The sequence below is a fragment of the Mastacembelus armatus genome, chromosome 11 (genome assembly GCF_900324485.2).
Source record: "Mastacembelus armatus chromosome 11, fMasArm1.2, whole genome shotgun sequence".
NCBI classification, from domain to species: Eukaryota; Metazoa; Chordata; class Actinopteri; order Synbranchiformes; family Mastacembelidae; genus Mastacembelus; species Mastacembelus armatus.
The window spans coordinates 732,419-756,972 of NC_046643.1; the positions used below are offsets into that span (position 1 = coordinate 732,419).

The 24,554-nt window shown below is 41.0% G+C and overlaps 2 protein-coding genes across 4 annotated transcripts in view; both read left to right on the forward strand.

The window, feature by feature from the left end:
- vars2 (valyl-tRNA synthetase 2, mitochondrial) overlaps nucleotides 1-12,486 on the forward strand; it is a 60,382-nt gene extending 47,896 nt beyond the window's left edge. For both annotated transcript variants that reach the window (XM_026299666.1, XM_026299668.1), the window contains exons 27-30: nucleotides 7,093-7,204; nucleotides 8,165-8,367; nucleotides 9,911-10,060; nucleotides 12,298-12,486. In XM_026299666.1, the coding sequence (XP_026155451.1) occupies nucleotides 7,093-7,204; nucleotides 8,165-8,367; nucleotides 9,911-10,060; nucleotides 12,298-12,375 (543 nt within the window). In that variant the 3' untranslated portion in view covers nucleotides 12,376-12,486. The remainder of the gene's footprint in view (nucleotides 1-7,092; nucleotides 7,205-8,164; nucleotides 8,368-9,910; nucleotides 10,061-12,297) is intronic.
- A 1,137-nt stretch (nucleotides 12,487-13,623) lies between these two features.
- mgat1b (alpha-1,3-mannosyl-glycoprotein 2-beta-N-acetylglucosaminyltransferase b) overlaps nucleotides 13,624-24,554 on the forward strand; it is an 82,605-nt gene continuing 71,674 nt past the window's right edge. Inside the window, exons 1-2 of one of the 2 annotated variants that reach the window (XM_026299758.1) lie at nucleotides 13,624-13,932; nucleotides 14,093-14,230. The gene's annotated coding sequence lies outside the window, so the exon portion shown is untranslated. The remainder of the gene's footprint in view (nucleotides 13,933-14,092; nucleotides 14,231-24,554) is intronic. The other variant, XM_026299757.1, reaches the window with a different exon arrangement.

Sequence of the window (24,554 nt, forward strand, 5' to 3'; positions counted from 1 at the left end):
GTAATCGATCCGTGTGTATGATTTGTGCACATGTGAATAGAAAGAATAATCACGCTCAGATGGGTGCTGCAGTCTCCAGATATCCACCACTTTTTTTGACTTCATCAAATTGTTAATGGTCTTTACAGCAAGAATATGAGATGGTGGGGCAGAAGACAATCTGTTTAAATATGGGTCCAAATAACAGTTAAAATCTCCCCTATTACTATGTGACTTAAATCATTGTTGGTATCAGGTCAAACACCTTTCGAAAAAAAAAAGCTGGATCATCTGTGCTTGGCCAGTATATATTCACCAGTGTAACAGGAAATGAGTTGATATGCCCAGTTAGAATTATAAACCTGCTGTTTGAGTCGGTTGTAGATGACTGAAATCTAAAAGGCACAGTGTCAGGGTTGCTGCTGGGGGGGGTTAGGAATCGGACCAAGGATTGCCCACTCTGGTACTCAAGGTTAAAAGGAAACTTTATTTAGACAGAACTCAAAGAAAGCCAAAACATGAACACAGGAAACTAAAGGGACATAGGTACAAGACAACACGAGTCCAGGAGACGAGACAAGAGGGTCAAGGTCACACACACCAAGGGGGGAACAAACACGATCAAAGGCCTGGGGTCACTCACACCTCGGGGACACACCAGACTCACACAAACAGACAAGGTCGAAGGTCTGGGGTCACACACACCTCAGGGACACACCAGACTCACACAGACAAGCAAGGTCGAAGGCCTGGGGTCACACACACCTCGGGGACACACCAGACTCACACAGACAAACAAGGTCGAAGGCCTGGGGTCACACACACCTCGGGGACACACCAGACTCACACAAACAAACAAGGTCGAAGGCCTGGGGTCACACACACCTAGGGGACACACCAGACTTACACAAACAGACAAGGTCGAAGGCCTGGGGTCACACACACCTCGGGGACTCACCAGACTTACACAAACAGACAAAGTCGAAGGCCTGGGGTCACACACACCTCGGGGACACACCAGACTCACACAAACAAACAAGGTCGAAGGCCTGGGGTCACACACACCTCGGGGACACACCGGACTCACACAAACAAACAAGGTCGAAGGCCTGGGGTCACACACACCTCGGGGACGCACCAGACTCACACAGACAAACAAGGTCGAAGGCCTGGGGTCACACACACCTCGGGGACGCACCAGACTCACACAGACAAACAAGGTCGAAGGCCTGGGGTCACACACACCTCGGGGACACACCAGACTCACACAAACAGACAAGGTCGAAGGCCTGGGGTCATACACACCTCGGGGACTCACCAGACTTACACACACAGCCAAGGACACGGACTACAGAGACAAGCAGAAGACACACGACCAGACTAAGACATGCACAAAGAGACTAAACATGAATGAGGCAAACATGAACACTAGGATAACAAGACACGAACAAGGGAACTAAACATGAACGCCAGAGAGCTAAACAGGAACACAAGACATGGAGAAAAGCACATACAAAACAGAGGCAGATAACTTAACTTAAACTTGGGAGAACAAAAACCAGTCCATGATCAAAATTCCAAAAAGGGAAAAGGCAATGCAATTCTGGGCAGTTGGCAGTCAAATGAAATGTCTGGCAGGGATCGCAAACAAAAGCATGTTGAGCAGATGATCTAGCAAAGAACTGTGACTGAACAAAGGTATAAGAAGGGAAGAACACAAACGAGGCATGGGTGCAAACAATCAACTAATTGGGTCAAAGTAAAGTGGAAAAAGACAGAACAAAACCAAATCCTAAAGGAACCTGCAAAATAAAAGCACAAAACAGGAACTCAAAACACGGATCCTGGCACACAGTCTTACGAAAAAGAATAGCAACGCCTCTGGCTTTTGATGTGAAAGGTGATTGATAAACCTGCGAGATCCAATTAAACCTGAGTCTCCTGTGTTGGCTTTAACATGGGTTTCTTGTAAAAATATAATGTCAGATTTCAGTGATTTCAAATGAGAAAAAACTTTGCCTTGTTTGATAGGGTGACCTTGGTCATGTACGTTCCACGAGACCAAGGATATAAAATCAGGAATGTTATTTATATGTGGTAACTTGTTCATTATCGTGAGAAACAATCTTAATATACAGTCTGGAGGCCAACCTACAGCAGAAAACAGTAACATTAACAGTAAACAAATACACTAACATACCCAAAGCTTCCCCAAACGAAGCGCAGTTACCCTCATTCCCATCTGGGATTGCTGATCAAAAGACAGCAGCTGCAGCACCTCATGAAAGCTCCACCGTTGCTCCATCACCTCAGCAGGCTAGTCAGGGAAGACCAGGATTCGGTTATCCTTCATATTCCATCGAGCACTGCCTCCCAAGCCGCAGAATCTTCTCCTTCTCCTGTGTTAGATGTACAGTGCAATTATCATGCGATAATCACCTTCTGGTGGTTTGGGCTGTTGTATGCGGTGCGCTCTGTCAATAACGACTGGTTTGGGAAAGTTGTTATTCCCCAGCAGCTCAGGAATCAGGTTAGAGACAAACTCAGTTGGCCTCCCTTTCTCCTCACCTTCAAGGATGCCAACAATTCTTACATTGTTGTGCCTGGACCTCCCCTCGAGATCTGACAGCCTGGCCCGCAATTTTTTATGCTCTTGCTGCAATTGGGCGAGCGAAGTTTCCATGGCGAAAGAGTCCAAGATGGACAGTGCCAACCTCGAAAATGCAGTTTTAAGCAGTAAGATTTGGTGTGCTGTGAGGAGCTAAAAATAACGTCTATACTGCTCTCATCTCACTAGTGCCTAATAGAAATTCCCACCCAACTAAATCGAAGGCCTTTTTAGCATCCAAGCATAGAATGATGGAGCTGGATTTGTTTTATTTATATTTTCAATAACATGGAGCGCTTGCCTGATATTATCTTGTCTATTTCTAATGAATCCTGACTGATCTTCCTCTATTAAATGAGACATTGGATTTTCCATTCTTTTAAAGTAATATAAAGCCTAGTCTGTATTTAAGTAAAAGTAAAATTACAATTTTAAAAACTACTTTAAAAAGTACAAGTACACAAAAACCTACTCAATTACAGTAATGTGAGTAAATGTAATTTGTTACTTTCCACCCCTGAATCTTGGTCTATAATTAGCCAAGACTCCTGGATCAACACTAGGCTTTTTGAGTAAGGGTTTGATTACGGCAGTCTTAAAGGCCTGTGGTACGTAGCCTGATACTAGAGATAAATTTACCAAGTCTAATTACAGGTCGATTACAGGCAGGGTGTCTTTGAGCAGTGTGGTCAAGATGGGGTCTAAGAGACATGATGATTTAGATGAAGCAAGAGAGAGAAAAGAACAGCAACAATAAACAACAAATAGACACTGCAGGTTGGTGGGACCAGTAACTGTACATCAGCAATGTACAGCTCCAGGACCAGGGACACCTACAGAAGGTACAGAGAGAGAGAGAGAACAGAGGGGGAAAGCACAAACTAGGGGGGAGAGAGAGAGCACAAAGTTAGTGACATTCAATGGTGGAATATACGGGGGGGGGGGGGGGGGGGGGGTTAGGGTAGGGGAGCTCAGTGCACCGATGGTCTTTGGGCAGTCTAAGCCTATAGCAGCATAACTAAGGCATGGTTCAGGGTTACCTGAAGCCAGCCCTAACTATACGCTTTGTCAAAAAGGAAGGTTTTAAGTCTAGCCTTAAAAGTACAGAGAGTGTCTGCTTCCTAAACCCAGACTGGGAGCTGTTTCCACAGGAGAGGAGTTTGATAGCTAAAGGCTCTGCCTCCCTTTCTACTTTTGGAAACTTTGGGAACCACAAGTAGACCTGCACTCTGAGAGCGAAGTGCTCTATTGGGTTAATATGGTACTATGAGGTCTTTAAGGTATGAAGGAGCTTGATCATGAAGAAGAAGTTAGAAGAAGGATTTTAAATTCTGTTCTGTATTATACAGGGAGAGACACATGAAGAGAAGCTAATATATTTTCCAGGATGGCGCCGGTGAGGTTGGCTGCCGTCACGACTGCTCCGTTTTGCTTGTTTTTGTTTATTTTTTGTGTTTTTATACATAAACACCAGTTTCTTTTTGTAAGATGACCATCATTACGTATATCAGAGCCACTCTTATTCATTGGTGCACAATGCACTCACCTTTTACCATTTTTAAACCTGGACCCATGTTGGCCGAGCGACATCCTGAGGAAGAACAATGGACGTGACCCGTACCGGCATCCGCGAGGAAAATGAGCCAGCGTCAGGAACAGGCTGACTACCTAGTATTCTGTTAGCCAACGTACCTCCTCAACAACCTCAGGGCAAATGTCAGGTTCCAGAGGGACATTCGGGACTGCAACCTTCTCTGCTTCTGAACCCAGCCGTACCGGACCACGCCATCCAGCCGGCCGAGTCTTTTTTGGTTTACTGCATGGGACAGAACAATGGAGTCGGAAAAGACAAGGGGAGGTGGAGTGTGTCTAATGGTGAACAACCACTGGTGCGACAGCGCGAGCATTGTTCCTCTCTCATGCTCGCCACTGGGAACATGGATGACTACAAGGCTGCATCTGACAGAGTGCGCAGAACGGAGGCAAAGGAGGCAAAACAGCGCTACGGGAGGAAACTAGAGTCCAATTCCAACATAAATAGCATTGACTCTGACAGAGCCGGAGAGGTTCACACGTTCACCATCTCGGAGCGTGACATGAGGAGGGCATTCAGGAGAGTGAATACCAGGAAGGCAGCAGGACCAGATGGCATCACAGGTTGGGTATAGTGCCAGCTATCACCGGTGTTCATCTGATATTCAACCTCTCCCTGGAACAGTCTGTAGTCCCCTCGTGCTTCAAGCAGTCCGCCATTGTTCCTGTCCGAGGAATCCCCAGCCGGCCTGCCTCAACGAGTACCGCCCGGTATCCCTGACATCAGTGGTGATGAAGTGCTTTGAAAGACTGGTCAGAGACATCATCACTGCAACGCTACCAGACATGCCGGATCCACTTCAATTTGCATATAGACAAAACCGCCCTACTGAGGAGGCCATTTCACACCTCCACACAACAAGCCACCTGGACTGCAGAAAAGGGAATTATGCAAGAATGCTTTTTGTAGACTACAGTTTAGCATTCAACACTTTCAGTTCCCTCCACGCTCACTTCTAAATTGGAGGAATCCACCACCATCATCAAGTTTGCTGATGACACTGTCGTGGTGGGCCTGATCTCCAACGACGACGAGACGGCTTACCTACAGGAGAGAAAATCTGGAGCGATGATGCCAGGAGAGCAACCTACTTCTGAACGTCAGCAAGACTAAGGAGTTAATAGTGGACTTCAGTACAAAGCAGGATCCGACTTCAATCAACAGGACCCCAGTGGAGAGAGTGGACAGCTTCCGGTACCTCAGTGTTCACATCACGCTGGACTTGTCTTGGTCCTGCCACACCAACACCCTGGTGAAGAAGGCCCGGCACCTGAGACACCTAAGGGACATTAAACTACCCTCTCAGCTGCTAAAGACTTTCTACACCTGCACCATCAAGAACGGCCTGACGAATAGCATCACTTTCTGGTTCGGGAACAGCACCATTCAGGACTGGCGAGCCCTCCAAAGGGTGGTGCGGTCAGCTGAACGTACCATTCGCACCGAGCTCCCTGACCTGCACGACATCTACAGCAAGCGGTGTCGGACCAGGGCCAGGAAGGTTGTGAAGGACCTCAGCCATCCTAACAACGGACTGTTTTTACTCTTTTTTATTATTATCGTTGTTATTATGAGTGTATACAACTAAAACTAGACCCTTTGCAAATTCGAATGATATATTGCTTTTACCTGTATGATCAAAATTGACAGAGTAATTTAGGTTTGTTTTGGCGTTATTGGGAGAAGCTGCCACAAAACGCACTGGGTTCGTCGACCCCTGAGGGTTAATAGAGTGCTTTCTAATGACATTGCCTAAAGGAAGCATGTACAGGGTGAACAGAATCGGTCCTAGCACAAAACCTTGTGGAACTCCATAACTAACTTTTTGATTCATCATGGACATGAACAAACTAGAATCTGTCCGATAAATAGGATTGGAACCATTTTAATGACGTTCCTCTGATACCAAGTGACCTCTGGGCTGCTCAGGAGCTGCCCTTGGACCGCTAACAGACCCTGAGCTTGGTGGCTCCACACCTGGTAATGGGGCTAGGCTAGCTGGCTTTTGTTCAAAGGTGCGGAGGTGCGCTTCCAAATCAGTGATCCTCGCCTCCAAAGCTAGCAGAACCTTGCACTTATTACAAGTATCATTATCACTTAAGGAGGCAGAGGAATAACTAAACATGTGGCACACCGAGCAGGAGAGAGAGGAGAGGGAGAAGCCATGCTACTAGCTAGCTAAGTTAACTGGTAGGCTAACGAGCGCTAAGTCTGGGAATAGCAATAAATACCGGTCAAAATAGAAAGGTGCTTGACTACTACCAGAATGTGTAGAGGTTAATGAATTGTTTAGAGAGTTTAGTTTGTTTTCAGGTGTGTTAGACTAAAGCTAGTTTGTTGCTAATCTGTAGACGAACTATACAGCACAACACAACCCAGAAACACAAAACACTCCACACCTTAACCATATATAAGTAAAAGAGAAGGTGTGGGAATGACCTTTGATGCCAGTAATATTGACTGCACTGCAAATTAATTCAAGCAGAAGCCAACTCTTAAATTTATTACACACCCAGTGGATAAATAATGTGTGAAAAATGTGGATGTCTTTTGCATTTTTTCAGTGGTACTACCCGCTGTACCTTAACTATCCAGGGAGGCGCTAGGCCCCCTAGACGGTTTATTCAATTACATGTTGAGACTGTCTGTCATGTTGTAGGTGATTGTTAGTTGCAGTTTGTGTATTTAGTATTGGACATTTAGATCACACACTGTACTGTTTATCTGGCAATATACCAACCTACTATAAAAGTAGACAGTGTAAGGGAAATTATCACTCTGCTACTTTGCATATTTACTTTTCATATACATTGTCAATGCTTGGTTTTTATTTTCTCCTGAGTGTCATTTGTTATTTTTGGCTTTACTTGTGTAATCACTAATGTGTTTTTAACATTCTCCACCCTCCCAGTCACATTGGCATTTCCCTGAAGAGGAAAGAGATTTCCTGCTGGTGCAGGAAGTGGTCCGAGTGGCCCGCTCACTACGAGCCCAGTGTGGTATGACTAAAGAAAAACCTGCCAGTAAGTGATTTAACAGTTCAAAAAAGTTCTGACTGCTTTGTATAATTCTAGTTCTGTTTGTATAAAAGAAAGAAAATTGATGAGGATTATTAATAATAAATTCAGAGTTGGGTTTATTTTCATTTTCACACATAAGCATGAGATACATTAATCTTTTCTCATGCTCATACTCATATTATATAAAAATGTGCCTTAGTGTGTTGGCCAAACAACAGTGGTCAATTAGGATGTTTTTTTTTTTTATTCATCTGAAATATGATTTTAATCATTATTCTTCATGAGGTGCAGGTCTTTTCAGGTTCATTATTAGGGGTGCATAAATTTATTTCAATGACAGTAATAAACACTACACAATACAGCCAACCCAAAACAAAGGAAGAGAGGGTGGCTTTCAATGATTTTCTGACTGCGGTAAAAATAAACCAAGCTTAATGGCTTAGTAAGATGGGCCTTGATTATTGATTATCCAATAGACTAACAGGAAAAGTTCTGCTTGTTACAATGTAGAAAAGAAAAATCAGCATGTGGCCAGCCCAAGTATTTAAAAACCAACTCACTCTCCTACTAACTCCAGTGCAACTGAAAGGGTAGGTATAGTAACTATTAGGTCTGCTCAAACCCATTTGATCTACTACTCTTTCAGTAAAAAGTAAAAATGACAACAACAAATAACATCTTGACAGTATTACTAAGGTCTTCACTAATTCATGGCTCCTATAGCTACAGAATCCTTGGGTTTTTAGTTCTTTGTCCTCTTTTATCTCAACGCATAGTGCTCATTCTCCATTTGTTGAGTTATGATTGTGAGCTGATGTTTACTCCAGAGTTGTTTGTAGCCCACAATGAATGAAGACTGGACATTTTAGGCTGTTTGTTGCTCTGACTTGCAAAATAGTTTGAAGGGTCAAAGATGTCAGGGCCTGTACTCAGGTTAAATAGCCATTTGCTTGTGTATTTCAGTGTGGGCAGTGTGTTCACCCAGCCAGGCTCAGGTTCTTCTTCACTTTGGGTCCGCTGTTAGGACTTTAAGCTGCACCTCTAGCCTCCATATTCACTGTCCTCACAGAACAGACAACATTGTCTCAGTCCACTCCACTCCCCCACCTAAAGGAAGCCTCATTGGTGTGGTGGACCATACATGCCAGCTACACCTTCAGGTTCAGGTATGTTTCAACTCCTGCAGCCAATAAGTGCCTTTCATAAGCACAATGAAAGTCCATAGATGTCAGTTGAGAAATTATATAGGCTTATTTTGCTTTTGTCTGATATTTTATAGACAATGATGAAATAAATAACATTCATTTCATCAACAAAGGGTTATCTGTTGATCATCTGAGCCTATGTGCTGAGGTTGAGTTAAACACCAGGGGTCTCATTTATAAAACAGGGTAGGATCTTTACCCCTTATTTACTCCTTAAGTGTACATGCACCCAAAGGCCAAGAATGGCATACACCAAAAAATATTAATAAAGCCCTTTCCACCTACAGATGTAAGCAATTTTCCCTCTAGAAATCACAGATCACCTGTTTGGTGGCCACAGCAGCACAATCACTAATAAAAAGAAGCAGTCCGAGTATCAACATGTTGCTGCTGTTACTGTGTCAGTGGGCATAGACATAGTAAACAGTGGCAGAACTTAAGAAAAAGTGTTCCAATCTATAGATATACTACAACATTCTTACTAGTAATTTGAAGACAAAACTGTAACAGGTGAACACGTTTCTTCATGCCGGTTTTGCTATGAAAAGCTTTATAATTGGAACAAATAAGAGGATATAGAGTATAATGATTGTATGAGAGCTTAATGGCTGTAATTCCAGACTGTGATATTGGATGTATTTAAATATTTAAGGAAAATATTTAGTTACTGTATTTACACTTAATTCTGCAGTTATATAATGGTAGAGATATTTGATGCTAGCCTATATGCAATGCATTTGGGCCATCTCCTTCTAGTGCCCTACCATCACCGCTGCACTGAATAAATATATAAACACGCTAAATAAATATATAAAATTTATTTTGATTTAAGATTTGAGTTGTTTAGTCTTCATTCACGTATACCTGTAAGCAATGTTCCCTCTATAAATTACAGATCACCTAACATATAACATGGAGTGAAATTAAATGTGTGTGCGGCACCAATACTTAAAATTATTCCTCCCACATTTTGTTTATGTAGTCTTACTTCTGTTCACCATCTCACCATCTGTGTCCCCAATTCCCCTTGTCTACACAATGTGTGTAAGCATGGGTCAGAGTGTCCCCCTGTGTAGGGGAAGTGACGTAAACCACTTTCAGGCTATGTGTTGTTCGTACACCACATTTATAAATGAGGCCCCAGGTGTGGGTGTTTTGACAGAGCTATAGTGTCTCAATGAGACAACTCCTGTTCCATAAATAGTGGCAGACTTCACTTGGGTCAGGCAAAGCTCAAATTAACTCATTTTGGATGATGTAACATTACTTTAACTGAATTGCAAACATTTCAAGTTACATTATTCAAAAACATGTTGCATTATAAACTGTGTCCAGGATGAATTGCAGATATATCTGTGATTTGCCATGGTAGAATGCAGAAAATCTGAGGCCTACCATCCTTGTGTTGGTGTGTTTCATGGTTTAACACCACTCAACTTTTTAAAGTTTCATGGTTACGCTGATGATGTTGTAACATACAGTATTATATTATTTTGTGTCTCAGGGTGGCATGAACATTGACAAACAGATCCTTGAGCTCTCTCACCGCAGAGACAAGCTTATTCCAAAGCTGGAGAATATCCTCTTCAGAGTTCAGTCTCCAAACTATCTGACCAAGGTTCCTGCTCATGTCAGGCAACAGATGGACAATAAGGTGAGCACTGGGCAGTTAGATGCAGGTGAGCTGCTATGGGTTATTTATAACCGGTATAAAGTAGTTGTAAAGTTTATATTTTTGTACTATAATTTTGTTCTGTGCCCTTTTCTGGTCTGTGCTATTCCATTTTAATAGCTTTGCTACATTTTTTCCATACAGTCTGCATGGCATCAGAGATGCCACTTTGGTTCAGACTGAAACATCTCATCTCACTGGATGGATTTCTATGAAATTTCATGCACACCCAACAGATAAACTGTTTACTTAATCAGTAAAAATATCCGTTTTTATTAAATGGATACAGGTATTCATCGTGTGCAGAGAATATTGCATGCAAACATGCTACATTAAAATGATGAACATAGAATTATATTTGTGTAAACTCGGCATGCTAGCATTGTCATTATGTATATACTTATATACATAATACTGTGGTGTGAAAAAGTGTTGGCCCCCTTCCTGATTTCTTATTTTTTTGCATGTTTGTCACACTTTGTTTCAGATCATCAAATAAATTTAAATATTAGTCAAAGATAACACAAGTAAACACATCATGCAGTTTTTAAATTAAGGTTTTTATTATTAAGGGAAAACAAAATCCAAAACTACATGGCCCTGTGTGAAAAAGTGTTTGTCCCCTAAACCTAATAACTGATTGGGCCACCCTTAGCAGCAACAACTGCAATCAAGCATTTGCGATAACTTGCAATGAGTCTGTTCCAGCGCTGTGGAGGAATTTTGGCCCACTCATCTTTGCAGAATTGTTGTAATTCAGCCACATTGGAGGGTTTTCGAGCATGAACCACCTTTTTAAGGTCATGCCACAGCATCTCAATCGGTTTCAGGTCAGGACTTTGACTAGGCCACTCTAAAGTCTTCATTTTGTTTTTCTTCAGCCATTCAGAGAAATCAGGAAGGAGGCCAACACTTTTTCACACCACTGTATATGATACTCACGCTGTTAGTATGGCTGTAGACTCTTAGACCTGTTTACTTAGAAAATACTAAAATGAGAACATCAAGAAAAATAACTTGTCAAGTAAAATTTTTAACTTCTTGATGAAGGTGGGATCGTATATAGTTAAAGAATGATTGTTTTCATATTGTGATGTTTGATTTTATGTATAATCTTATGTATAATTAAAACATAATTAGAGTGACTGCATTGAAAAAAAAAACAGGCCTCAAAGTACAACTTCAGTGCAATAAAGGTGAGTAATCATGATGTTCAATCATGATGATTACTACATTGGAAAAAGGATGCTAAGGTTAGAGCTGCCAGGAAGGAGGCCTATAGGAGGTTCTTCCATGTAGTGAAGGAGGACATGAGGATAGTTGGTGTGGGTGAGGAGGATACAGAGGATAGGGTTAAATGGAGGCAAATGATTCGCTGTGGCGACCCCTGAAGGGAGCAGCCAAAAAGAAAAGAAGAATCATGATGATTACAATTATAATCTCCAATAAAGGTTAACTGCATGAAGACCACTGTTTAGCCCTGGGTCATGCTTAATGCGACATGGTAACAGGCTCCACACGATTTGGAATTTCCTAAGCAAGTGATAAACAAGATATTGTAAAGATGGGAGAAGGTACAAGAGCATCAATAGGCTACTGACTATAAACTAAAACACAGTTGCAGCAGTGTTGTTGCCAAAGAGGAGGCTTACTACTAGTAACAAAAGACACAGTGGTAATCCCTGGAGGTGAAATGATGTACAATTCAATATTTACACATCCTTGCATTTAAAAACATAAGTAACTGCTTCTGACTTTGCAACTTGGTATTTTAACCAGCACAGCATTGAAGAAGGTAGCAAATTACTCACAAGCTTGATTGCTATTAAACTTTGCCAAAGTACGCTGTTGCTGTTACGCAAAATGTGGTCAGGAGATGTAAAGATTGTACTCTAAATATAGGTTTGTATATCAAATACTTAAAGAGCTTGACAGGAAATAAATTTACCAACAGACAAAATCTCACAGGTTTTTAAGGAAAATTAAGAACATTTGAACATAAAGAGATTATAGTTCTGAAATGATTAAGTTTCTTTTTCATTGAACTAATTTAAAATACATTAGTTATCTACTTTAATGTAAATGTAATTATTTTTAACTCATTTACATGCAATAATTATATATTTAACTATATGTTGTCTAACTATGTTTACTAGCATACAGCTAGACAACTGTGTAAATATTACCATGTAATTTGTACTTTGAACTCTTATATCCAGATGTCAGCCTTGAAGCAAGAACTGATGACCATTGAGGACCAGCTGAAGATGCTGCAAGAGACTCAGCAAAATAATTAGAGCTAACAGTTGTTACAGTAACTGTTGATTGCTGGATGTCAGAAATGATTAACTTTATTGATAATGTTGGCAATGCTAAACTGCTTGAATAAAGGAGACATTGCATAACATCATTGGTATATTCAGATAAAGTATTTGCTGTTAAACTGATACTACACTGTATAGTACTCGCCCACAGAAGGAGAGGTAGCAGGTTGCAGGAACCCCAGGAAAGTGATATAAATGTGTTTTATTAATATATAGATGTCATGATGGTTTTTATCAGTTCAGCGGTATTTATGTCCTGTCATAGCCTGTAAGAATTCTGATCACAAAAGGGCTTCTCTGTCAGCAGTTGTTAATATTGATATTTTAATAAACCTGACTAAAAGCATTTTGTTACTGCCACTGTTGGGGTTTTAACCTGGATATGTCCATGACTGGACTGCAGTGTACATGTGTCTATCAGCTGAGGTGTTTGGCCTGTGATTCAAGATAAGCTGAATTTTCTGTGACATGGGAATTGTCACTTAATAGACTGTTGAGTGAACTTTTCACACAATAACAAAACATAAGCTATGTTTAAGAAACGAATTCCAAAAAAGGCAAATATACTGCACCATAATATATAAAATAAATCCACCAAAATAAAAGCTGGGAATAAAAGAACATAATCTTTAAACTTTTCAAATGTATGATATATTAGACTATTTATTTATTAGTTGTATTATGGGAAGTGTAGTGTTGAGTCCAGTGTTCGTGTAGCTTTTAGATTTCGGTGCTACTGAGTTTTAAGATAAGGAGAGTTAACACCTTGCAGACTATTGACGCGAATTCGCCTAAAAGCACTTCCGGTCTGAATAATTAAAATAGTTTATATCCATTCATTATCTACAGCCGCTTATTCGAGTTTAGGATTGCGGGGATCTTCTGGAGTCTAAAGTATATGTAAATTAAATTTAAAAAGTGTAGTTTTTATATAATTAAAAATAAGCAGTAGGGGTTAAATGTGTCGTATTTTCGTATTGTCTGTCCATTGTTATATAATGTGAATGTTTGTTTTAGCAAATTTACAGAAAGAACACTCTTATGACAACTCAGTCCTAAATGATTCGATAATGCAGAAGTGAAGTTTTGTGTTGTCAAATGAAAAAATGCCGTCATTTTACAATCTGAAGAGATAGCCTGTGTTAGACCCATTTAGAGTAACGTTAGAGAAACTGAATTAAGACACAGAAAGGACTTCTCACTGTAACGGGTCATTGTGGATATAGATCCCCGTGGCTCGTTAGCTAGATGTCGTGACACACACTGCAGCCTACTAACATTAGCAGCCACTGGTTCTGAATAAAGGAGAAGAGCTAGGGGAATCATACGAATCAGAGGTAGAGGTGCAGGCAATAGCGGAGCCGCGGTGTAATCGTTTGGCTTGCCATATGCTCAAGCAGTGTGACTGTGACACCGAAGCAAATGTAGCAAAGGGTTGCTCGATTAGCTAACGTTAGCTAGATAGCTTGATGCGAGTCTCATTTCCTCACAAAATGCAAGCCGCACCGCCATCAGAACCCCATGTAAGAGGTGAGTGACACTGGCTTCAGCTGGTACATCTGTGTTCTATCCAGACGGCTCATGAATGAAAAAGCCTTACATGCTGCTGCTCGGCGTTAGCCAGCTAACATAACAGCACATCAGTAATACAGGTTAACGTGCTTTTAATTCAATTCAGTTATTTTTATAGCGCACAAATCATAATAATATATCAAGGCGCACGTGCCTCATAAGCATTTGGCGATGGTGGAGAGTGAAAACGAAGCAGAAAAAAACCTTCAGCACAACTGGAATCAGTTTGGGCGGTCATCTGCCTCGACCAGTTACGGTGAGTGTTAAAAGATTCTTTACATCACTGATGCTCAGAAATGATTGTTGAAATGACCACACTAGCTGACACCATGCTCCGTTTTGCTATCCATCGTGCCCTGTGCTTTTTCCTAATCTGGTAGTTTGGGAACTATAAACATTACTCTTAGGTGACACCAAAGAAGTATGTGAAACATTAAAACTCAATTTCATCTCTACAGCTGCGACGCTGGGGCGTACGTTCTACAAAGCGTAGAGTAGCATGACTTGAAAATCAACTGTTTTATGTTAGGGAACAACGAAACCTCGCCTCACAGACCTAGTTTTGATCCCCCCGCGTAATCGTGAATCAGTGGCTGGAGCTTTCTTGCCTCATGCTCTCTTTAGTGTAGTTAGGATCAGACCAATTAACAGTACTTTGTCTAATGGAGGGAGGAGGGTTTAAAAAAGAAAGTGGTTTTACCTGTTAAGCTTTACCTACCCTCTATTGGCTGCTTGGAAATGAAGTTCGTTATTTTTACACTGCATTCCTTAGCGCTAAACCTGAGTCGTTGGGCTTAGAATCTATTGAGACGTTGGATTTTTCATTTGTTCCCGGCACCTTTGCTCACCTCTAGGACTGAATATATTCTGACTGTGATTAACCATATTTGATACATTTCTGCCCAACGTTAGCGTGTCTGGATATAGTTTCTTTTGTGTGTTTTTGAGCTAAAGACAGTACCTTATATTCCACTCTGCTACAAATTGTTCACATGTGTCCCTTTCTTGGTAAAACATATTTGAGTAATTTGAATCTGTCAACGTTTTCAAAGCATATGACTACAATATACACTACTTTGCCTATTTATTAAAGTACAACTAGTTCAAGTACAGTTCAATACAACAGTCTTATACCTGCCTCATTTATTCTGTGAAGAATGGCTTTTGCATTTTCAGTCAGAATCAGAATCATCTTTATTGACCAAGTTTGTGCACACAAACAACGAATTTGGCTCTAGTTCACTAAGCTCTCTCTATGTACAAGAATTAAATAAAGTCAAACTTTTAAGAAAGGAAGACAGTAAGTTTAAACTAAGGAAGGAAAAAAATAAATATGAAAGGCTAGGAAAAGAATCAAATTCATTTTCCAATTTTTGTTTTATGTTTCACAATAGAAATAATTTGTTTATTAATTTGTTATTCACAGATAAATTACTGGCATGACTTCTTGGTTCCAGTTTCTCAAGTGTGAAAGTTCACTTCTTTCTTTTGTCCTACAATCAACAGTAAGCTTGAGGGAACTGTGATGGCTTTTCTTTTTAAAACATTTGCTTGACAGGGTAATTGGCTGATTAATCAAAATGTCATTAGCAGACCAATTCATAATCAGACTCAGTTGCATTTGATTATATAAAGGGGGAGAGACTGTTTAGCTTTTGATAAGAGGGCTCTGAGAAAGAGGTCATATACAAAAGAAAAAAGATCCCTCATACCAACATAGTTGTATGTTGGGTGTACAAATCTTAATATTCATCTATCATCTATTCTGCAAGGCAGGATGAGGAAGGATATTGGAGGTTCAGTTGGGCGAGGTCACCAATCAACTGTGTGAGGAAGCAGGAGTGCCATACACATGGGGAAATATTCAAATGTAAATCAGTGTTGTGAGGTGACACACACATCAGATAATTTTATTTTAAGATAAAACTAGAAATAAAATAACAAATCTTGTTATTTGATTTGTCATTTGATTAATCTGTTGACCAATCTATTAATTGTTAAAGTTAATCAAGCAAAAATCTTGTTTCAGCATCTCAAATGGATATTTCAATTATTATAAACTGAATATGTTTGGGTTTTGACTTGAACAAGTAATCTAAATTTATTTTATTGTATTTACGTATGCTGATATGTTAGAAACTTAACATTTGATGGAAAAAAATGTTAGGTTATTAAATAATAACCAAGGGTACAAATAATCCTTAACTCGACCTTAAATAAACATAGAGTTTACGTTGAAAACACATTTGAGAAGTTGAGTTTAAAGTTGTTGGCTGATAAATGGTATGTTGCTCTGATAATGACTGGGTGAGCGGCTCTTTGTAACGGTAACAAGGGCATAAAGAGGCATGATATGTTTATAGCTTGTTGAGTTTGTCCTGTCACAGAACAGTGAAGAACAGCTAGAGACCCATTATTAATCAGAGCATCTGTTCCTTATAGTCAAACATGCATACTTACAAGATTGTGTGCCTATAATTATCAGCAGTAATTGGCTTAGACTTTTCTAATGCTGAGGAGCTCCTGTGGAATAGCCAGCATGACCTTCCTCCATCCACTTCTTTCATTGCTTCAACAAAGAAAGTATTTCCTCACACATACACACTAGCAGTAGTAGTTTTTTTTTAAAAGTCAGTGTAAGTATTATAAAATTTGGCTGTACAGCAAAATCTCTGGTATTAACAGACGTTAAATAGAGGACTGATAAAAGGGTTAAGTTTAACCAAATAACAAAGTTCTCATTGCCGCCAAGCCTTTCTCTGTGTATATATATTTAAAGCATGTTGTACCATTATGTTAGGACTTAAGTGCACATACAAGGTGTCAGGTGGAATTTTGGACCTAAAACAAGATCGTAGTCCATTTCCACATACTATGCATAATGTATTCCTAAGCTTGCAACAAGATAATTGCTTAGTTTAATTGTGTACTTATTGACAACTTAATTTTTTTTTATTGAATTTTGGTTGAAATGCTCACTTTTTATATTTATTAGGTTTAGGGCTGCACCTATCGATCATTTTTGGAATCACATATTCTACCAAATATTTCAGCGATTACTCAAGTAATCGGATTAAATTGACTTTTTCATTTATAAACAATAATACTGTTGTGTAAACGACATGTTACCTGAAAATGAAGGTACCTTGTGTTGGCTCTGCTGGATGAGCTGGTCTGGTTCATGTTTTCTGTTCAGATATTGAAGCATTGACGAAGTGCTGTTGTGGTTGTCCTTTACGATAGATGTATTGCACCGTGTTGTCATCTTTTTAAAGTTTGAAATGATCCCAAACTTTGGACATTTTCTGCTTTTTACGTACAATTTCGCTCTCTGCCATAGCATCAACTTTTGATTCTGACATGCGTTGTGTGACAGTGATTACGGTCCGTGTGGAACAATGATCCTATGCATAGTAGGTTTGATAGGTTTGATAACGCAAGTTATAGTAATTAAATGAATACTCAAGGCAAAGAATTGGCCTCGGCGATTTTTTTTTTTTTGTAATCGAATTAATCGTTTTAGTCGAATATTTGGTGCAGCCCTAATTAGGTTGGACATTCCAAATTATACTTACTGAAATTGAGAACACAGGCAATTTTTTTTTTGGTTTGCTTATACTTTTTCTGTACGTTACGATGATACTTAGCATTCGTAATTCTAAAAGCAGTTCTCTAGATGGCTCCACTTACTTTAGAACAGTCCATCATGTATGGTAGGCCTTCTTGGGCTAGAACCTGTTTGCTTCAATGCGATATTCAGCAAATACTAATTCAGTTCAATTCAGTTAATTTCTATAGTGCCAGATCACGATACAACAATCTCAAGGCACTTTACATAGAAACCCAACAAATCCCTCATGAGCAAGCATTTGGCAACAGTGGAGAGAAAAACTCCCTGTAACAAAGGAAACCTCCAGCAGGACCAGGCTCAGTTCAGGATGACATCTGTGTAGGGACAGAGGAGATAGAAAAGTACAGCAACAATAAACAACACATAACGACTGTGCAGGGCCACATCATCAATATAGACCTCCAGGACCAGGGATACCTGCACAAGGTAAAGAGAGAAAGAGAAGACAGACAGAGAGCACAAACTACAGGAGTGAGGAGACGCAAAGTTAGTAACATTCAGTGGCGGCATATACATGTGAAGGGGGAGGAGAGGGGAGGGAAGAGAGAAGAGGAGAGAAGTTTGGTGCATGATGGGGAGTTCTTAGGGAGTGTAAGCCTATAGCAGCATAACTAAGGGATGGTTCAGGATCAACTGAGCCAATCTTAACTACAAACTTGTCAAAAAGTAAAGTTTTAAGTCTAACCTCTAATAAGAGGTTAAGCTCTAAGAGTGAAGTCCGCTATTTGGATGATACAAGGTCTTTAAGGTATGAAGGAGCCTGAAGAAGCTCAAGGAGAAGGATTTTAAATTCTACTGGGAATTTAAACACGCAGCAAATGAAGAGAACTTATATAATATAGGATAAACAGGATTTCTCTTGCTAGTTCCTATCAGGACTCTGGCTGCAGCATTCTGGATTAACTCAAGCCTCCAGGGCTTTTTACAGAGTCACTGGGACATCCAGATATTAATGAGTTACAGTAATCTAGCCTTGAAGTAACAAATGCATGGTCTAGTTTTTTTTGCATCATGTGCCTAATTTTGGCAATAAGGTTAAAGAAGGCAGTTTTAGAGATTAATGTGTAATTTATAAGGACATATCCTGGTCAAAAATAACTCCAAGGTTTTTTCACAGTAGTGGTAGAGTAGCATATTGTTAGATAAGCTATTTTTGAAACCCAAATACTAACTTCTGTTTTCTCTGAACTTAGAAGTAGAAAGTTACTGTTCATCCATGCCTTTATGTCCATAAGACATGTCTGAAGTCTTGCTAACTGGTTTGTAGATAGATATAGCTGAGCTATAGGTATAGGAACTGATAACTGATAACCCTTACCAGCCACGTCTTTTAGCACTTTGTCCTGATCCTGCACCTGGCCCACAGCACAATTTCAATTCAGTCCACAGCAGGACATGGGCCAGAATTTAAATGACCATAGACATACTCGATGCCTGGTTCCGGTGCCGTCACAGGCTCAGGGTCACACCAGAGAGGGCCTGTGACATTATTGTGGTGTGTGGGGTTCTGCACAACATAGCAACAATGCGAAGAGAGCAAAGTCCTGCACCAGTAGAAAAACAAACAGTCCATCTTGACTACACTCAACATGTGCCAGATGGCAGAATAATTAGGGACACACTTTGATTTTGCATAATAAAACACAGAGAACATGTAAGTATCAGGTTTTCTTTATTTCCTGGATGCAAGTATGGATGCAATAAATGGTCATTTTATGTTGTTAAAACCATCATACATCAGTAGCATGATATCACCTTACCCACTGTTAATTCAAAATGTATGAATTTGGATTCCAAAGGAGGAGAACACAGTTTCATACCACTACACAGTTTCGTACCATCTCTCTGTTTAGTGTGGAAGGCAAGGTCTTTTTTAAGATTCTTGCCAACCGGCTCACAGAGTACCTCCTGAGGAACTCCTACATTGATACAGCAGTGCAAAAGGAGGGAATTCCAGGTGTGTCAGGCTGTCTAGATGACACAGCAGTAGTCACCCAATTGATCCCTGAAGCAAAGCAGAACCGAGGAGATCTTGCAGTCTTGTGGTTTGACCTCGCCAATGCCTACAGATCGATCTCTCACAAACTGGTGACAACTACCTTGGTAGACTGCCATGTACCACAGAAGATCCAAGAGCTGATCTGGGAGTATTGCAGTAGTTTCAGTTTAAGGTTCACCTCTGGGAAAGTTACATCTTCTGGAGAAAGGCATCATCACTGGTTGCACCATATCAGGTGTGTTGTTTGCCCTAGCAATGAACATACTTATCAAGGCAGCAAAGTAGAATGTCGAGGCCCAATGTCCAGATCTGGACGATCTAACAGTCACAACTACATCAGTGGCAAGTTGCCAGTGGCTTCTTCATGGATTGAAGAGGCTTTTCAGGTGGGCAGGGATGTCATTCAAGTTAGCTAAATCCTGATCTGTGGTCCTACGGAAAGTGAAGGTTGTGGACAAATACCGCTTCTGTGTGGATGGAGCCCCAATACAATCAGTGTCCGAGAAGCCTGTGAAGAGCCTGGGGAAGATCTTCCATGGAACACTGGGCATCACAGCAGCAGTCCAGTCAACTGGTAAGGAACTGAAGTCTTGGCTGTCAGCAGTAGACAAGTCAACTCTCCTAGGGAAGTTCAAAGCATGGATCTACCAACATGGCATCCTACCTAGGCTTTTCTGGCCACTGTTGATTTACTAAGTCCCAATAACCACCGTTGAGGGCTTTGAGAGGAACATCAAGCAGTTCCTTCGCAGATGGCTTGGCATGCCAAACTGCCTCAGCAGCATTGCCACACCAACAAACTCCAGTTCCCTTTACCAGTCTGACAGAGGAGTTTAACCCTCTGGGGTCTGAGGGGGTTTTTGGGGCCTGGACAAATTTTGACATGTCCTGACATTTGTGCTTTTTTCAGTGTTTTTTAAACATATTAATGTCTAAAGTCTAATAACACTGTAATCAGCACAAAATTGGCTACAATAATATGTGAGCATCAAGTTTATACAGTATTGTGTTTTTGAGAAAAAAGTGTTTATGCATGGCTAGTGAAAAACAAAAATTTTTTACTCACTGAAATAAGACCATAAAACACAAACAGAAAATTGGTTCACAAGACTTTGGAGACCTGCATGTTGTAGGCTAAAGTGTTTACTTCAGAGTGCTGTGAATGTCATCTTGTTCACACATTCACAGTAAACAATACACTGATTTAAATTTTCTAAGACACTTTTTGTCCAGAAAGGCCATATGCAAGAGGGTGAGTCTGAGGATGAATAGTCATGTGATTTACCTGAGAACACAAAAGACGCACTGAACGTCCAGACAAAGACGCGCCCTTTCATTCAATGTAGATGGGACAGATTAGTGCAGCACAATACAACACAATGAGGAGCCAAACGATCCTCATTTGAGTTAAAATCAGTGTTTTTACTCTGAGGACAAGCTAAACTATTTGTCTCTGTAGGGAATGTAAGGAGCGCCGCTTCACGTGCGTAACGCGCCATCATCCAAACGCGCCGAAAAAGTGAGTAAATTCTATGATGAAGTTTGATATTTTGTGTCATTTCTCGGGGGTGTGTGCACATATTTACCTGGTTCACCTGAGATTATTTACATGTGAACAGTGGACAGTGTACAAGGCGGGACCGCATTACCTGTAATGAGGTGAGACAGGAAAAAACAGACTTCTCCTTACGTTCATACGGATTAAATAAAAAGTGATGATTTGTTTTTGACTTGAATTGTTTCACTCAAAAGAAAACATTTCAAGCTTTCTAGCCATATAATACTTATTTTTATGAGGCAAGTATTCGCTGAGATTCTGGTTGTTTTATTTACGCGTCTGTGAAGAGAAATGGCAGAGACAGAAAAGTCTGAGAGCGCACCCTGTCGGCTTTCTTTATTTAAAAAAAGCACAACGTTTTGCTGTTATTATGATGGTATACCACTAAAACTAGGCCCTTTACAGATTTGAATGATATACTTCTTTTATCTCTACGATCAGAATTGACGGAGTAATTTAAGTTTGTTTCAGAAAAAGATGCGTCAAAACGCGCCGGCGCGTGCGTCGACCCCAGAGGGTTAAGGTCACCAGAGCCAGTGAGGTGCTACTTTACAGAGACTCAGCTGACACCAGAGTTTCCTCAGCAGGCATTGCGGTGAAGACTGGGTGGAAATGGTGGGCTCAGGAGGCAGTTGAGCGAGTGGAAGCCAGGCTGAAGCACAGCCTGGTGGAAGGCTCTGTGGCAGTCTGGCATGCTGGCCTGGGCACAATGCCTTGCTTTGACAAAGCCCAGGGTAGAGAGAGAAGACAGTTGATTCAGGATGAGGTCCGATCAGAGGAGGAGGAGGAGGAACGCTGCAGCAGGACAGTAGCCATGCATCAGCAAGGAGCGTGGACAAACTGGAATCGGGCATCAGCCCCGGAAGATCACCTGGGCAGAGATTTGGAAGTCAGAACCGGAAAGACTCAGATTTCTGATCCAGTCAGTGTATGATGTCCGGCCAAGCCCGTCTAACCTGCACAGTTGGGGTCTTGTAGAAACTCCAGCATGCCCACTGTGTCAGGGGAGAGATTCCCTTTAGCATATTTTGGGCTGTTGTCCTAAAGCCCTGGGAAAGGGAAGGCGCCATAACCCATAACCGGGTCATATGGCATATGGCGCCATAACCGGGTCTTGAAGGCAGTAGTAGATGACATTTGCACAGGGATCCAACAAGCCAAACATCAGCTCCAAGTAAAGCACAACATTGCCTTTGTTTGAGCAGGGGAGAAACCTGCATCCAGCAGCTAATCTTACTTGCCTTGGCTCGTGATTGGCAGCTGCAGGTGGACCTGGGGAGACAGTTGGAGATTCCGGAGCAAATTGCAGTAACTTCACTTAGGCCAGACTTGGCTTCAACCTCTGCATCATCACAGCAAGTGGTGCTCCTGGAACTGACAGTCTCCTGGGAAGACAGGATTAAGGAGGCAATTGAGTGAAAGAAGGCAAAATATCTGGAGCTAGTGGAGGTCTGCAGAAGAAATGGTTGGAAGGGCCACTGTGAACCCATTGAGGTTGGCTGTAGGGGATTTCCTGGACAGTCTCTGCACCGGGCACTGAGGCTCCTGGGCATAACAGCCACCAAGAACATCAACAAAGCTGCTGAGAGAGCTTCCAGGTAGTTGTGGATCAAGAGGGGGGGATCCATGGTGTAGCGTACCACTTGGACAGCTGAGTTCCCCAGGTGAGGGTGTCTGAAGATCAAACACCCGAAACAACTTATGACCTTGGGTTCTTGGCTGATAATGTGTCAAAGCTTCCCATCGGATGGTGTCTCTCAAACTCTAGGTCGGTCATAGTAATTTGGAGTTTTAAATGATCCTTCTCCAGATTTGCTTTGTGTATTTGATTCTCCAAGTATTCTTTGTACAGTTGTTTCTCTGGGAGATAGAAGAACACCAAAAGAATGATGTTCATAGTGCCATAGCCACTTAGTATTTTTGCAAGTCATTATTCAACAGGAGAAACAGTTTTACAGTGGCTAGTTGTGCAGTGGATGTGGATGTAGATGGATGGATGGATGGATAGCTTCTCTTCATTACCACATTCATCATTCAATTCAATTCAGTTTTATTTGTATAGCGCAAAAATACCATTCAATCATCTCAAGGCACTTTACAAAAAAAGAAAAAACCCAACAAATCCCTTATAAGCAAGGACTTGACGACAGTGGAGAGGAAAAACTCCCTTTTAATGGAAGAAACCGCCAGCGAACCAGGCTCAGTTTGGGCGGCCACTGCCTTGAGCGGTTGGGGTGAGTGGAGAGAGGAGAGAGAAAAGAACAGCAACAATAAACAACAGACACAGTAGGTTGGTGGTGCCAGTAACTGCACATCAGCAGTATACAGCTTCAGGACCAGGTATATAGTGACATTGAATGGTGGAATATATATGTGCGGGAGGAGGGGAGGGGTAGGGTAGGGTAGCTCAGCTCAGCTCAGCTCAGCTCAGCGCACCAATGGGCAGTCCTCTGGCAGTCTAGGCCTAGAGCAGCAAAACTAAGGGATGGTTCAGGTTTATCTGAACCAGCCCTAAGAATAAGCTTTGTCAAAAAAAAAAAAGATTTTAAGTCTTAAAAGTGTTAAGTTAAAAGTACAGAGTGTCTGCCTCCTGAACTCAGACTGGAAGCTGGTTCCACAGGAGAGCAGCTTGATAGCTAAAGGCTCTGCCTCCCATTCTACTTTTGGAAACTCTGGGAACCACAGGTAGACCTCCACTCTGAGAATGAAGTGCTCTATTGGGATAATATGGTACTATGAGGTCTTTAAGGCATGAAGAAGCTTGATAATGAATTTAAATTCTATTCTGGATTTTACAGGGAGCCAATGAAGAGAAGCTAATATAGGAGAAATATGATCTATTTTGTTAGTTCTTGTCAGGACTCTGGTTGCAGCATTTTGGATTAACTGGAGGCTTATTATGGAGTTACAGTAATCTAGCCTTGAAGTAACAAATGCATGAACTAGTTTTTCTGCATCATTTTGAGACAGGATGTTCCTAATTTTGTCAATATTGCTTAAGTGAAAGAAGGCGGTCTAGAGATTTGTTTTTTGTGTGAATTAAAGGACATATCCGGGTCAAAAATAACTAAAGGTTTTTCACAGTAGTGCTGGAGGCCAGGGCTATGCCATCTAAAGTAGCTATATTGTTAGAAAAGCTGTTTCTGATGTTTTTAGGTCCAAATACAATAACTTCTGTTGTTTGTAAGTAAAAGGTTACTGCTCATCCAGGCCTTTATGTCCTTTAGACACGCCTAAATTCTAACTGGTTTGTGTTGTCGTGTTTCATAGTCATAGAGTGTCATCTGCATAGCAGTGGTAATTAATAGAGTGATTTTATAATAATATTGCCTAAAGGAATCATGTACAAGGTGAACAGAATCGGACCTAGCACAGAACCTTGTGGAACTCCA